Raw genomic sequence first — 14417 nt, forward strand, 5'->3', positions numbered from 1 at the left:
TTATAATTCAGCTCAGACTCCGTTTACTCGAGTCACCCGAGCGCGAGTTGACACCCAATCCTTCGAGCGTCTTTATCAATCAGTCGTATCAGCTCTGACATATGAGCACAAAACAAAGATTTCCTTCTTTGATGATGACACGAATACACAACATGCGGTAATGTTTATAGCATGCATAAAAATGTAGAATTAATATATGTGGATAAAGCTCTTGTTTCTTTTGCCCACATTTTCTTCAGTAGGCTATATACATGAAACCATCGCTCATTAACAAAGCTAAACGACGTTTACTACACCATGGCGAACGTTAAGAAATAGCCTAAGTGTTTACATGAAAACGAGAAAACAAATGATTACAGAGATTACCTGTTGACTTACCAGAGTGGTTAAAAGTATGGAAGCATATGTGGTGCAAAATTGAATTTGCAATGTGTTATGCAAAATGGCAATGCAGTGTGTAAATTGACAATGCAATTGTGTATCTAAATATACATTTCAAATCACGTATGTGCAACATTAGGTGCAAAATAAAATAAAAATTCAGTTATATCAATTACATTTGTAAGTTCCTACACTAGTTTTAATGTTATTTAAATTGATATTTTTAACTCTATTTAAGTTGCAAAATGAAAATGCATTCCCCGGATTGATTATATATGTTTAAGCAAAACTGTAGCAAAAAGAAAATTCTAATGTCATTTTCCCTTAATGCGTTAACATTAACAGGTTGAACATTTGAGATGGCATTTTCATTTACACACAGTGCATTGAGTGGTGCAAAATTCAATGTGGACTTGAAAATGCATTTCGAGATGACCACGCCCCCACCCCGGTACAGCGTCATTGCGTAAAGGCATTTTAATTTTGCAACTTAAAGAGCGTTAAAAATATCCATTTAAATAACTTATTAAAACTAGTGTAGGAACTGACAAATGTAATTTATATAATTGAATTTATTTATGTTTCACATTCGCTATTTGTATATTTAGATACACAATTGTATTGTCAATTTACATACTGCATTGCCATTTTGCATATTACATTGCAAATTGAATTTTGCACCACATATGCTTCCATATAAAAGAAGTTAATGGGTGTGGGTTTAAACGTGTCCTATGGTGTGACATAGCAAAATGTTTAAAACAAACTAATAATATTACATTGTTTTATATTAATGAGATTCATATTTATAATATAAAATAGCATAAGAGAGATTTATCTTAATAGTTTTATTCGTCAATATTTTTGACACCACAGGTCAATTACATAAGCCTGTCAACATAAGTCTGTCAACTACCCTTATAAGGCCTTAAAATATGAGGATACATTAAATATGAAATAATATATTAAGTACTTAAAAATATTCTGGAAATGTGGTTCTTCATTAATATTGAGCTAAACATCATATGTAAGATTTACTTTTCAAATGACGATATTGCACAACCACTAAACCAGCTTTTATTTACACAATCACTGACAAGATAAAATGGTGATTTACAATTGAGATTCAGCTTCTATACATTCTACTTTGACTGTAGCTCCCTGTTTGCTTCATTTTATAACATACAAATCGTGGTTGAGGTATCAGTAGACAGAGGTTCACACTTTAGCCTAAGCCAAAATTGAAATCCCCTTCTTGCAATGACTTTACACAATGTGACTTTTGTAACATATACTGTATGTAGTATATGTAGAGGACTCTATACTCAGGCAAAATAGTGCAGAGAAAATCTTTGGATAACTTGGTTACATTTTCTTCGTCGTTGATAATGAACTGCACATCATGGCTCCACAGGGTTTGACATCAGGATATTACACACAGAATGACTTGAATAATGTGTCATGTTCGAAATCTGACAATTTGAGTTTAATATGCTCATTTGAGTTTCCTTTTTATTATATCTGTTGCTTTGAACTGCATTTAAGCCACTCAAATGAGTCCATGTGATCGTCTGCCATAAAATCCTGGGTTTAAAGTATTTGTAGGACATTTGCTCATTGAAATTGTACCGCATTGCTGAAAATGAATAAAAAGCATTTTCACAAAAAAAGAATGTGCAGAATGTCCAATTTTAACACGTGGCATTCTAGTAAAAAATGTCCTAGTTTAAATAATTTCAATACATGGATATATAACAGGTGTTATTCCACTGTTATAACTAAATTGCCAGGTGCTAGTGCATTATAAACAAGCACCATTTTTTTTGTTTTTAGCAATTAAGAAACAAACAAACAAACAAAGAATAAAATCTCTTGTGGATTAATTGAAGAAAACATAACTGCAGAGATGGATGATGGATGTGCTGTTGTTCTCATTTGTCTTGATGAGCTGTTATCTCAACATTGTCTTTAGCATTATTATTTAGTATTAAATGAACTTCAGTACAATCCTTCTGGTTTTTAAACCGTCCTCAGTGACAATCCATAGCAGTTGGTTCAGTGAATGTTTTCAGCAGGCGGAGTATATCTGATGTCCAGGTGTCTCTTTCTCTCAATGTGAAATGACCCATGTGGAAAAACAGTAACACCTCAATTTACCCTTGGCACCCCTCCCACTCGCTGAGATTTCTTGACTTCAGTCTGGTGCAGAAGCATCACATCCTATCAAAGGTCAAAGAAGCAGAATTTAAGCGCTGTCCTCAATTCAAACAGAGCTGTTTGGTATACATTCGAAATGTGGGTTTCTTACCTCAATTTCCCATGTTCTTCTGCCGATCCAGGAATTTCTGTCGCCTGTCTACCGGAATCTCATCTAAGCTAATACCATGGTTGCTTGCCCTTTGTGACAACAAAGAAAATAACACCATAATTTGGTTTAAAGTGCTTTGCCATACTGTTCAATGAACTCCACAACATTTTCATGTAATGCAGCAAAGATGTTAGAGATTACGTTCTTACCCTGGAGTGAGGTCCGGCGGTACAGGCAGCGCCTTGTCGAAACCTTCCCTCCCAACCAACCAAAACGTTTCCTCTACACCTTTACCCTATTAGACAGTGATAGAAAAACAGATATGCCCATGTGATTGTAATAAATGTCCTCCAAGCTTCAAAGCATTTATGAAGTTTGGACATTTGGTACATATTGCATGTTCCTGTGAGTGAACACATGATTGTGAATGTGTGTACCTTCAACTCTGTCCTGCCCCTAGTATTTATTTTGTAGCCAAGTTTGAGGGAATTCAGGACTTCAACAGTACTCTGGTTGACATGAATTCTGTAAGCTGCGGAAACGAGGCATGTAAATAAAAATTTGATTGAATAAATAAATAAATAAAATGGTGACATGAAAACAAAATCACTCTTACCTAAAATGTAGGCTATACCGTTATACTTTATACTCTATTGAAGTATAAGAACTTGTTTTAAGATTCTTGTTGTATTCAAACAACACACATTCAGTATATAACATCAATACAGATGATGTCTCAGCTGTAGACAGTTTATCCATCCAAGATAACAATGTTAAATATTTGTTCAGAATAGCCACAGGCAAAAAGTGCTTATGCTTGTTGTTTTAATGTACATACTGTACTCAGGAATGTCAATAGATTTGAGTCTGATACTCAACCACTAGATAGAAGTATGTCCCTAACCCTTTAAAATGCTTTGATAGGTTGCTGTATAAATCACAGTATACCCACTAGGGGGCCTCAACGAACTTCCAAAGGGACCTTAAAGGGATAGTTCAACCAAAAATGAGTCATTAGTCATTATTTACTCGTGTTGTTCCAAACCTGATAAATTTCATTGTTTTGCTGAACACTTAGAAAGATCTTTGGAAGAATGTCAGTAACCAAACATATTATCCCCCATTTACGGCCATGGTAGGGAAAATAATGGGAGCCAATGAGGGATGAGATCTGTTTGGTTTCTGACATTTTTCCAAATATCTTCCTTTGTGTTAAGCAGAACAAAGAAATGTATACAGGTTTGGAACAACACAAGTAAATAATGACACATTTTTCATTTTTGGGTGAACTATCCCTAATATTTCTTAGGATTTGTTTATACATCCAACATTACGTATAGCCAATTGTTTCATATATTGTCTTTATAATATCACACCTACAATTGATAGTTTAAGCATTTCCTTATGCAAAAAATATACACTGTAAAATATGATTTGTTGTTTCAACTTAAAAAAGTAAGTAACCTGACTGCCTTAACATTTTGAGTTAATAAAACGTAAAATATTACTTATTATGTGAATTTTATGCGAAATGGAATTAACTAGGCAGATGGGTAACTTAATTTTTTTAAGTTAAAACAACAAATCATTTTTACAGTATGGATGGATATAGGCTATTTAAGGAAATGAGTCCTCACAAAAGGGTTTTCCATATTTGGGGGACCCTGGCATCGGAGTTTGAAAAACCCTGATCTAACCAAACCTAATACGATTTCAAAGTTTTTTTGCAAGAGTGAGAACATCCAGACCCATACTAGTAGATGTGAAATCTACAAATAAACTGTAGACAAACATTATCATTGTTGTACTATGATAATGTAACACACAAAGGTCAATAAATAATCTGGGACATACTCTGAATACACTAGTAAATCTTTAATCACGTTTCACACATTTCCCATGCTCAATAGCACAAAATGTTTTTCAGGTGAGGCAAGCGCTTTGGGATTAATGTGGCAGAAGGTCTGATTAAAGGTGAGACAGTTCAGGGTGATAGCAGAGGCTGAGTTCTAAGAGGACATTAGCTTTAAAGCAGAATTTTCTTTCTAATTTGGCTTAAACTCTTAAGAGATTACAGAGCACTCTGTACCTTAAGCTCTCTGAGCTACTCACTGACATGCACTTGCTGATCAGTACACCGTACAAACTACCAAGACCTCAAACTGATCCTTACACACACATAACGGATTCCAAGAATCAGCTTCAAAATGCTTACATTGTTATTATCACACACATATACATAGTTTGATGTACTCACGCAACCCTGTGGATTCCATTCGGGAGGCTGTGTTTACTGTGTCCCCAAACAGACAGTATCGAGGCATCTTTAACCCAACAACACCTGCAACTACTGGACCTGAGACACACACAAATATATCTAAAGTGAATAAATGCCATTTGGTCGGGTTGAGTTATCTGTCACAACCACAGAATTTCAGGAATGGAGAGTATGGGCACAACGTGATCTCTATAACAAGTTGAGTTGTGAGGCAGAGGAGAGAGCCGACGCTGTGGTACTTAAATTGGATGAATCTGTTAATTGGATGACGGCGAGATTTACATTTCACTTGTTCTTGAAATACACATGCATCAGATCAGAAGAGTAAATACGTTTTTACGTTTAGCACTATGTTCAGTTTGGTGATATAAGACTACTAGACCATCATCTTAATGAAAATGAGATCAAATATGGACTGTTTTTGATAAATAACCTCATTAGACAATGCATTTAATATATAGGAGTGAAGTGATTGGAGTAACTGTGTTAACTCCACCCTTAACCCAGTCTGAATTTTCTGGCACTTCTTTTTAGCCGTGGATTAAAGAGCTGCTACAATGACCACAAGGGAGATAAATCTGCTGGACAGCCAAACCACAGATAAAAGATAGGTACCAATTTTAAACAAAAAATCACGTAATCAGGTTATTATTCAGTACATTTAATGTATATCAGAAGATGAACAACGGAAAAGCCATGCAGTGAATTTCTAATTTGTTACAGTATGTCTTTTATTATGAGCTTTTTAAACGTTGTTTGTATCAGTCTCACCAGTGTGGAGTCCAATGCGGATTTTGACTTTGACATCAGGCATATGCCTCATTTTAAAGGTCCCGATGCAATGCAGAATGTCCAGAGACATGTTAGACATCTCTGCTGCGTGCCGGTTACCGTTCCGGTTGGGAACCCCTGATGCCACCATGTATGCATCACCAATAGTTTCTACCTATTGACAAATGGCACATATAATGTTTCTGGTGAAACAAACTGTGATGCATTTGCATACAGCACACATTAAGGTTGTTTTCTGTGTTTAGGTGAAATTATTTGGTAACTGATCTGCAAAAAATGCAACTCAATTTCTTATATTAAGAGATATAAAACTATAAGTATCTGAACTCCTTTATTTCTTTCTTTAACTAAAAGTTTCATGAGTGCACCAGTAAAACATAAAACATAAAGATCATGCAAACCTTGTAGACATCATGGATAGCAATGATTCCATCGAAGAGAATATAAAGGTCGTTGAGGAGATCGACCACCTCGATAGGTTCACTCAGAGCAGAGATGGTGGTAAAACCCACAATATCACTAAAATACAGTGTTGCTTCTGAAAAGTGCTCTGGTTTGACTGGCTTTCCTGTCTTTAATGCCAGGGCCACAGACCTGGAAATGAGAGAATGGCATTATAGAAAAAACTAATATTGAAAGATGAACAGATATGAAGATTTCTGGGTGAGACTCACTTGGGCAGCATTTGAGCTAAGAGAGCATCTGTTTTTTGACGCTCTACCTCTAGTTCTTCTGTCCTTTCTCTAATCAGATCCTCCAGGTTTGAGGAGTACTGCTCCAGCATCCGCAACATTGAGTCAATTATATTTGTCTTTTTTCCCTTGTTTACATTCTTAAACTGCAGATGAAAAATAATAAGGTAAGGAAGAATAAACTACTCATCTACCTCTTATAGATTTAGGAATACAGATACATTTCTGTGTTTTGACATATGTCTGCTAAACATTTATGAGCATGTGTGTCTAAGCATGATATGTATATATATATAGAGAGAGAGAGAGAGAGAGATAGAGAGAAAATACCTGTCTGAAAATCTCTTCAAACGTAGGTCTCTTGTCAGGCTCTTCACTCCAGGCCTGCTTCATAACCTGAATCACCTCTAGTGGAGCTTCATCCATAGACACAGTAGGTCGACACAATGGAGGAGGAGAGCGCACCTTATCTATAATCTCTGCACACAGACACACACATCTGCATTCAGATCTAAACCAGGTTGAACTCAAATATAGATCTTCCCAGTTTTAAAGGATGTAGACACATGTAAAAAATCAATCATGGAAAAATATTCTGCTCTAAAAATGTGTTTGAGGGTGTGGATGTCTAACCTTCAGGGGGCATGTCTAGCATGCAGAAAGGTGCGCAGCGTGAGATCACCTCCTGCATGATAATGGAAAAGCTGTATACATCTGCTGCATATGTTCCCTTCTTCTGTAGCTGAGGATCTCGTAAGATCTCTGGAGCTGTCCATAACAAATCTGTAGAAATAAGAGTAAAATCTAAAAAAAGGAAAAATCTAATCTCCACTGCAGCATGATGAAACATGGTCCAGATTGTACAGCTGAACATCTTGAGGATCAGCAAAATATGGTTATTGATTGAAGATCTTTGAAATGTTATTGTGCTTGGAGCCTGAGAATCGTATTATAAAAGTGGACACCTAGTAAAGTCTTGTGGCTACAGACCAATATCCTTTACAGACAACTAAAAAGAATAGCTGGCTCATGGTTCTCATGATTTTAACCTTATAATGCATACTCGTAATGCATACCCTCAGGTTTGGTGTCCACCATGAAGATGTTTTGAGAGTTGATGATTTCATTAAAGCCATAATCTGTAACCTTCAGAACAAACCGTCCATCAACCACACAGTTCTTTGACTTCAAACGCCCATGAATAATTCCACGATTATGCAAGTACTTCATGCCCTGACAAAGTAAAAGATAGAGAGGACACTGAGAAGACTATTACAGAAAACAGACAACTGACAAATCAAGACCAGGAGACATTTTTGACACTGTCCACCATGTTTTAACTGGCAACCTTTCAGCATCTCTTATCTGACAATTTCGTCTCCTTAATGTCTCACCCTGATCAGGTCAAGGAGGAGAGAAGATTTAAACATCCAGTCCAGTCTCATTTCCTCATTGTTGAGCAGGTCTTCCAGGCTGCCTCTGGTACAGTGCTCTGTGACAATGCCAAATATGCCAGAATCCAAGAACAGGCCCAGAAACAGGTTCAGATTCTCATGGCGCATATCTCTGAGCTGTAGAGTAAGAGAGGGAAACACATTGAAGCTGAGATATTACAGAAGTTGACATAGAGGAATGTTCATATGGGTCATATGACACGGATATCGTTTGTTTTAGATGTAATGCAATGTGTATACTCGATTTGAGGTTCAAAAACACTTTATTTTTCACATACCATGTATGTTTGTATCTCCTCTTTGCCCCGCCTCTCTGAAATTAGTGGATTGTTTAAAAAGCTCATCGCTCTGAAAAGTGAAGTGTGCTATGATTGGCCAGTTAACCAGTGCGTAGTGATTGGTCAAATACTGCAAGCGTGTGATGTAAATGTAACGCCATACCATATTTGGACCATCATGTTCCAAAGCAATTGTACTGACAGGTACGCCAACCTTACTTGCTTATACATTTGGGCGGTCTCAGTCCAATTATACCACAAACTAATGTAGATTTGTGGGGTGTGGTTACAAGAGGCGTTTCAGGCAGGTCTGGGTGACCATTCGCTTTTAGATCGAATGCATCTTTTGTTCCGACACTTTAGTTTCTGCATTTGTATGTGTCCAATCAACCTGGTCGCTCCAATTGCGTATAAATAACACCCCGTTGCATTATGCATTATGGTCTAATATGTACGCCAAATTGCGATTTTGCGTGCATATGATACGCCAATGTTTGCTTGTACCTGGGTGGAGAGCAGCCATTTTAAAACGTACATGAAGAGGAAACACTGAAACAATTAAAATAATAATGTTAGGTTTAGGGTTTGGGTTAGGGTAGAGGTTATAATATGCACGGACGCTAACATTAGGTTTAGGGTTTGGGTTAGGGGACAGGGTAATGAGACAAATTGCTGTTTAATATGCAAACACGCTAATTGGCGTATCATATGCACGCAAAAAAAGGCGTATTTATGGACGCAAAATCGTAATTTGCCGTCTGTATTATACGATAATGCACAGCGCGTGTTATTTATACGCAATTGGTGCGAATGGGCTGGTCTAATACATGCATGGGCAACTTATAAAACACAAAAGACACACAAAAACACGTATTCGCGCATTATGACCCCTTTCAGAATATAAATTCTGTTCGTATTACTCATCCTTACTTATATTTCTATTACCTTGATAAAAATAGCCTGTGTGCTGTCACTGATGTCTGACACATTTGCTTCACAGGGGCATTTCTTCAGCCAAACCCAGTCACCCTGACAAAACAGAAAAATATTGACACAACGTTAAGTTAATCATAATAGTCAAATCATAATCAGACTTGATTTACAAACAAGACTAAGAACTTATAATCAATATAGATGAAATACAATTCTGACAATTTGTAAAATGTCTATAGCACACACACATACACATCTCCCACACCTCAAATACAGCAACGTTTGAGGTTTCGGGAGTTGATGTAATGTAACTGCGAGCTGAAACTGAGTGACGTGGGGTTTTAACATCAGGTTGACTTTTTAACATACTTTCCTCGTTCAGCTTCTACGGGGGGAGACAACAAAAAAGTAGAGTGTCAATGTCTTTGAACAACAAAGCGAGAGAGTGAGAGAGAGTCAGCGAGATAGTGACTGACCCTCCTGCTGAGTGTGGTGTTAATAAAGACCAAGTCATCCAGTGTCAGAATTATTTTAGTAGCATTTCCAATTTCTCCTCCACCAAACACTCCTGATATTCCCAACTGCCCGTATTTTCTGCACACACAGCAACATGCTCATTTGTTTATCAGTAACATGTTAATCTTGTTTAATCCACAATGGTTATCTGATATCCTAAGTGAGAATAAACTCATACCTGACGTGCAGAATACAGGCACCCGCTCCACAAACCAATACACAGAAGAGGAAGACTAAGAAGAGGGTTACACCATCTATACCTGCAACAGTTATTACGTTGATCAGTGATGATAATAATGTCATCATCGTGCAATTTAACAAATTTTCAAAATCTAATTTATTGAAATTCTTCAACTTCAGTCAAAATGTGCTCGCTCACCTCCACTACAGGCAATATAAGGGCTGAACCAACAGTTTGAGTCCCTGCTTGGAGAAGCTCCCGCAAAATGAATTGATTTCCCCAGGTACTTCAGCGCTCCGTATTTTCCGAAAGTGTGAGGCGCTTCCAGGGCATGTGTACGGTGCAGGCTTGACCCAGAGCCATCTGTGTCCAGGACGACGTAGCGTGCCTGCATCCCTTCTCCGTTGGTACCTGATGATATCCACTGGTTAAAGCCATTAAATTCGAATCCACCCTCATTCTGAGCTAGAACTTCGCCTGACACCCAGCGCCCTCCACTCGCAGCTCGACTCTGCTCTGCAGCCATGGCTATATAATAGAGCATGTTATAGATGGTCCCAAAAAATGGAGAAACCTGCAGAAAAAACAACATTAAAACTATCATTATTCAAAATTATTATTATAATTATATATATATATATATATATATATAAATATTATATTTTTAACTACATGAATTAGGCTATATGATAAAGAACGCTGTGTCATTTGTTGACTCCAAATATTTTTTTGTGAGATCTTTATGTGTAAGTACTTCATGTGTACATAAATGAAGTGGCTGTAAAAAACTAGATCACTAAATACATGTCAGGCATAACAGTCTACAGTCTACAGAAGCTTCTTAATATAAAAAAAATCTTTAATTAACAATTTCCTAAATCTGAAAATAAACACAAAATTAAACCTCTTTATTTTTCCTGCTGAAAACAATAGAGCCCTGCTTACAACTTGAGAAAATGTTTCAATGGTTATAAAGGGAATTGTATTGGTTTTAATGCAAACTATAATGGTCTCTAGTAGAAATCTTAACATAACAAAAATACGAGTTCAGACTTATTACCTCTTCAGCCGGCGTGTTGGTTCGGATGTCATAGGATTCCCGTGCTTTATTAAAGGCTTCATAAAAGTTCTGTTCCCCTTGGTCCATAGTTACTGTTAAGACCCCATCATACGCCCGTCGCAGTTTGGTGTCATTGGCCAGAATTGGATAGTTTACATCTTTATGGGGCAGTGAATACAGAAGTGTGTCATAAGGAATGAAGACATAGCCTCGGTCAATCATTCTCATGTCCATTGCTGTGGTTAGCAACCGGTATTGTTCCTCTCCACCAATCAGAACGGAGTGCATGCACATGATGACAACTGCAGAAAAGAAAGGAAAAAGATTTTTGAATAAAGATTAAATTTGAGTCAATGATCTGTCCAAAATGAGCAAACTTTTTTAATATTAACTTTCATATTTTTAAATCATAGCATGTTTCATCAACAACCTCTAATAAGCATTTCTCAATTATAGATTATAAATGATTATATGGATAATCATACATCACCAATGTAGGTGATTATGGATAACATTGCATACCAGCAGTCAGAGATTTTTTTATATCCCATCATATCAGAGTTGTACATTGTGAAACAAATGTTTAGTGGCATTCAGTGATTTTAATTCTATTTATAGTAAGAAAATATGGTGAAAATAAAACATAAACATAATTAATTGAACTCACCTCTCACGCGATCTGTTTCCCGTATTACTTTCAAGGCTCGCCGTGGCCCCTCCTTGTTCAATGCCATGGTGACAACAGCACCAACTGGCAGGCCAAGAGCACGCAAGGATGCTGCAAGTTCATGACCTGTCGCTTCCCACATGTCGCTCTCTGCAGTTATAATCCCAACATGCGCCCAGCGGAAAAAGCGCAACACGGAAAAGAGCACGCGGGAGGAGAGCGGAAGCGGCCGGAGAAACGTGGGATACATTCCATCATTCATGTCAGCCTTCAGGCAAGCCCAGGACAGGATTCCCTTGTTCCAATTTTTCGTTAGAAGCGCAGCAGAAGTGCAGTACCCAGGGTTTGCTGGACCAAGAAAAGCCGAACCGTAACCCTCCAGCTCGGCAAAGCGAGCCAGTCCTCTGGAGCCTGTGCAGTCCTCATTGATAAGTGTGTAGTCATACCAGTAACCTTTATTAAGCTCAGGGTCTTTGTTGATGCGGCTTGTGGCTAGTCGGGCTGCCAGGTCTGGCAGGGCTTTGGAGAACATGGGGTCACACACCCATGGTCCCACAATGGCGATTTTGAAGGTGGTGCCCCAGGCCTCACATGGCAGATATGAAATGATGACTAGTGGAAGGAGAAACCAGTTACCCCACCAGTGGAAAGTGCCTAGGACTGGGGTAAAAGACACATGACTCACTGAGCTACCAGTGTTTTTAACTTTGTGCTTTGAAGTTTGTTTTTGTCGTCTGTTTTTGGAGGATTGTGGCTGCCATCGTGGGTGGTGGGACTGGCGAAGAAAACTAGAGTTTCTGTGGTCGGCCATTTTGTTGTTTGTTTATTACTTTACTTTAACTGAAATGATGGGGAACGTTTATTTTGCTGATGATGACAGCTGATGACTCAGTGGACCAAAAACACCCGGCTCTCGTTTTAGGTTCTACCCACTTAGGGGCCCTAGCCCAAAACTACTACACAATACCAGGCCATCAGTGTCTGCTTGAGAGACCGTATTGGTGGCACAGAGGCAAGGGGGTAAAATGAGGGATGAAAACAGAAAAAGACAAGTTAGTTTTTTCATAATTAAAACATACCAACCTGATATTATGGGACCTTATAATGTTTTACAATGTGGCTAATCCATATGAAATTGTATGATGTGAATTGTAAACTTGAGTATGTTCATGTTTCTCTATTACAATTGTGAGAGTGAAATTGTGGCTCAAACTTTGAAACCGAAGGTTATATTATTCCTTAGCACCATTAACAGTAGATCAAACTTCAAATCATGTTTGCTATTAAGAGTCTTGTGGTGACCAGAGTGACATTGAGAAGCAATGTTCTTCAACCCTCTTATGATACTGTCCTCTCATCGTGATCCTAAAGATCTAATCTAACCAAATCAGGCTTTTGTTCTAATCAGGTGACCAGTTAGTTCCTCACCTGACTCATGTGCCATCTGTCTGTCAGGTTTAAAGGTGGAGCGAGGGTGAACAATTACACGACTCTTATAAGGCTGTCTGCCCATTCCTCTCTCTCTCTCTCTCTCTTCATTGCTCAGCATGCAGATTACAATAAAAGAGCTCTACCTTCATTAGCCAGACCACAGTAACTGCCAAATAACGTGAGGTTTAACCAACCTTATTCTTAGTTTACCTTATCTCTTTATAAAATCATCACTCTGTATCTTTTGACCTCTCTATGGCCCTCTTTATTCTGCATCCTCTAATCCATGTCTTCCCTGTATAGAATTCTATTGTAACTCTCTCTCCGCCCCTCTCTAGATGTCTTTTACTCTGCTTATTAGACCAATGCTGACACAAATCAGGATTACGGAAGATTGCACGAGACCTGCCGGTTTTGCACTATTCCTGTGGTGATCTGTCTGTGGTGTCAAATAATAGACACATCACTTGACAAACTGCATGTAAACTGAAAGGATTCTTGAGTTATTGGAATTTCGAATTCTTGGACCTACAGTGTTGTTTCTTGTTAATGTGATCCTGTGATTAAAGATCAAATCACTGTTAAATTTACAGGCTGAAAAGTTAGAGGCTGATAAAGGACGTCCTGTAATTTGCATTCTTCAATCTCTCAGTTATTTAATTAAAGGATCTTCATTTTACTATGTAAATCTAATGACATGGAAATGATCAATTCAAATCAATACAAATGTTTCATATTTGCTAGATGGCTACTTAGCATCACTAGCAAATGTAATATTAAGTACTTAAGACATTTTACTAAGTGATTAATTAATACTTTATAAAGTACTTTTTTAATGCTGAGAAGAAAAATAATTTTTTTTAAAACAATTCATTTTGTTTTGGAAATCCTTTCAAACTGAGAAGATTTGACAAACTTGCTTTGCAAAACACATTACTAATAAAAAAGTCATAAAGTTTACACAGGTTCCATGCAGTAACAATCGAAGATTACTTAACACCCCTCACCGAAGACATAATCCTTTAAACCTTTAGGTCTAAATATGATTATTTTATATTGAAAATGTCTATTTTTCATAGAAGAATATAAAGGATAAAAACACTGGCTAACCTGGTGTGTTAATTGAGGGCCATGCTGAGTGATTGTTCCATTAGAAGTTCCATTGGTCTAAGAACCCAGGGTTGACCAGATCTGTAATCCAGCGAGGAATAGTCCAAAATTAAAGATTTAAAGGTCCAAAATTAAAATGGAGAAAGGTAATATATTCCACACAAAATATATTAAATTTATTCCCCAAAAATGTATATTCTTTTAAAGCAAATGTTGAAGTCCCGTTTTCTCTCTTTATTTTGGAGGCTTAATTCTTTGGTTTGTGGTCCTTTGAGGTTTGGAGGCCCTGGACTGAGTCCTGCCCCAATCTGAAGAGCCAAATGGGGGAAGCCACTG

The 14417-nt window shown here is 37.5% G+C and overlaps 1 protein-coding gene across 1 annotated transcript; it reads right to left on the minus strand.

Moving 5' to 3' along the window:
- Positions 1-1453: 1453 nt before the first annotated feature.
- On the minus strand, positions 1454-12351 carry gucy2d (guanylate cyclase 2D, retinal). Its single transcript, XM_056746043.1, has 19 exons — positions 11541-12351; positions 10874-11175; positions 10012-10387; positions 9811-9892; positions 9593-9710; positions 9382-9501; positions 9129-9212; positions 7846-8022; positions 7528-7684; positions 7085-7234; positions 6782-6930; positions 6434-6597; positions 6161-6353; positions 5739-5913; positions 4947-5045; positions 3127-3221; positions 2899-2984; positions 2690-2778; positions 1454-2601 (listed from the first exon to the last, which is right to left on the minus strand). The coding sequence occupies exons 1-18, from the start codon at positions 12349-12351 to the stop codon at positions 2691-2693; spliced, it is 3426 nt and encodes a 1141-aa protein (XP_056602021.1). The 3' UTR covers positions 1454-2601; position 2690.
- Positions 12352-14417: the final 2066 nt, after the last annotated feature.

This window comes from Triplophysa dalaica, chromosome 4 (assembly GCF_015846415.1).
Source record: "Triplophysa dalaica isolate WHDGS20190420 chromosome 4, ASM1584641v1, whole genome shotgun sequence".
NCBI classification, from domain to species: domain Eukaryota; kingdom Metazoa; phylum Chordata; class Actinopteri; order Cypriniformes; family Nemacheilidae; genus Triplophysa; species Triplophysa dalaica.

Excerpts from the sequence above, each read along its gene's own strand:
- gucy2d (XM_056746043.1), bottom strand. The coding sequence starts at position 12,351 with ATGGCCGACCACAGAAACTCTAGTTTTCTTCGCCAGTCCCACCACCCA. Across the intron at positions 9,502-9,592 it reads ACACCACACTCAGCAGGAGG|AAGCTGAACGAGGAAAGTAT; the intron begins GTCAGTCACTAT and ends CTCCCCCCGTAG. Across the intron at positions 6,354-6,433 it reads TTAGCTCAAATGCTGCCCAA|GTCTGTGGCCCTGGCATTAA; the intron begins GTGAGTCTCACC and ends TCTCATTTCCAG.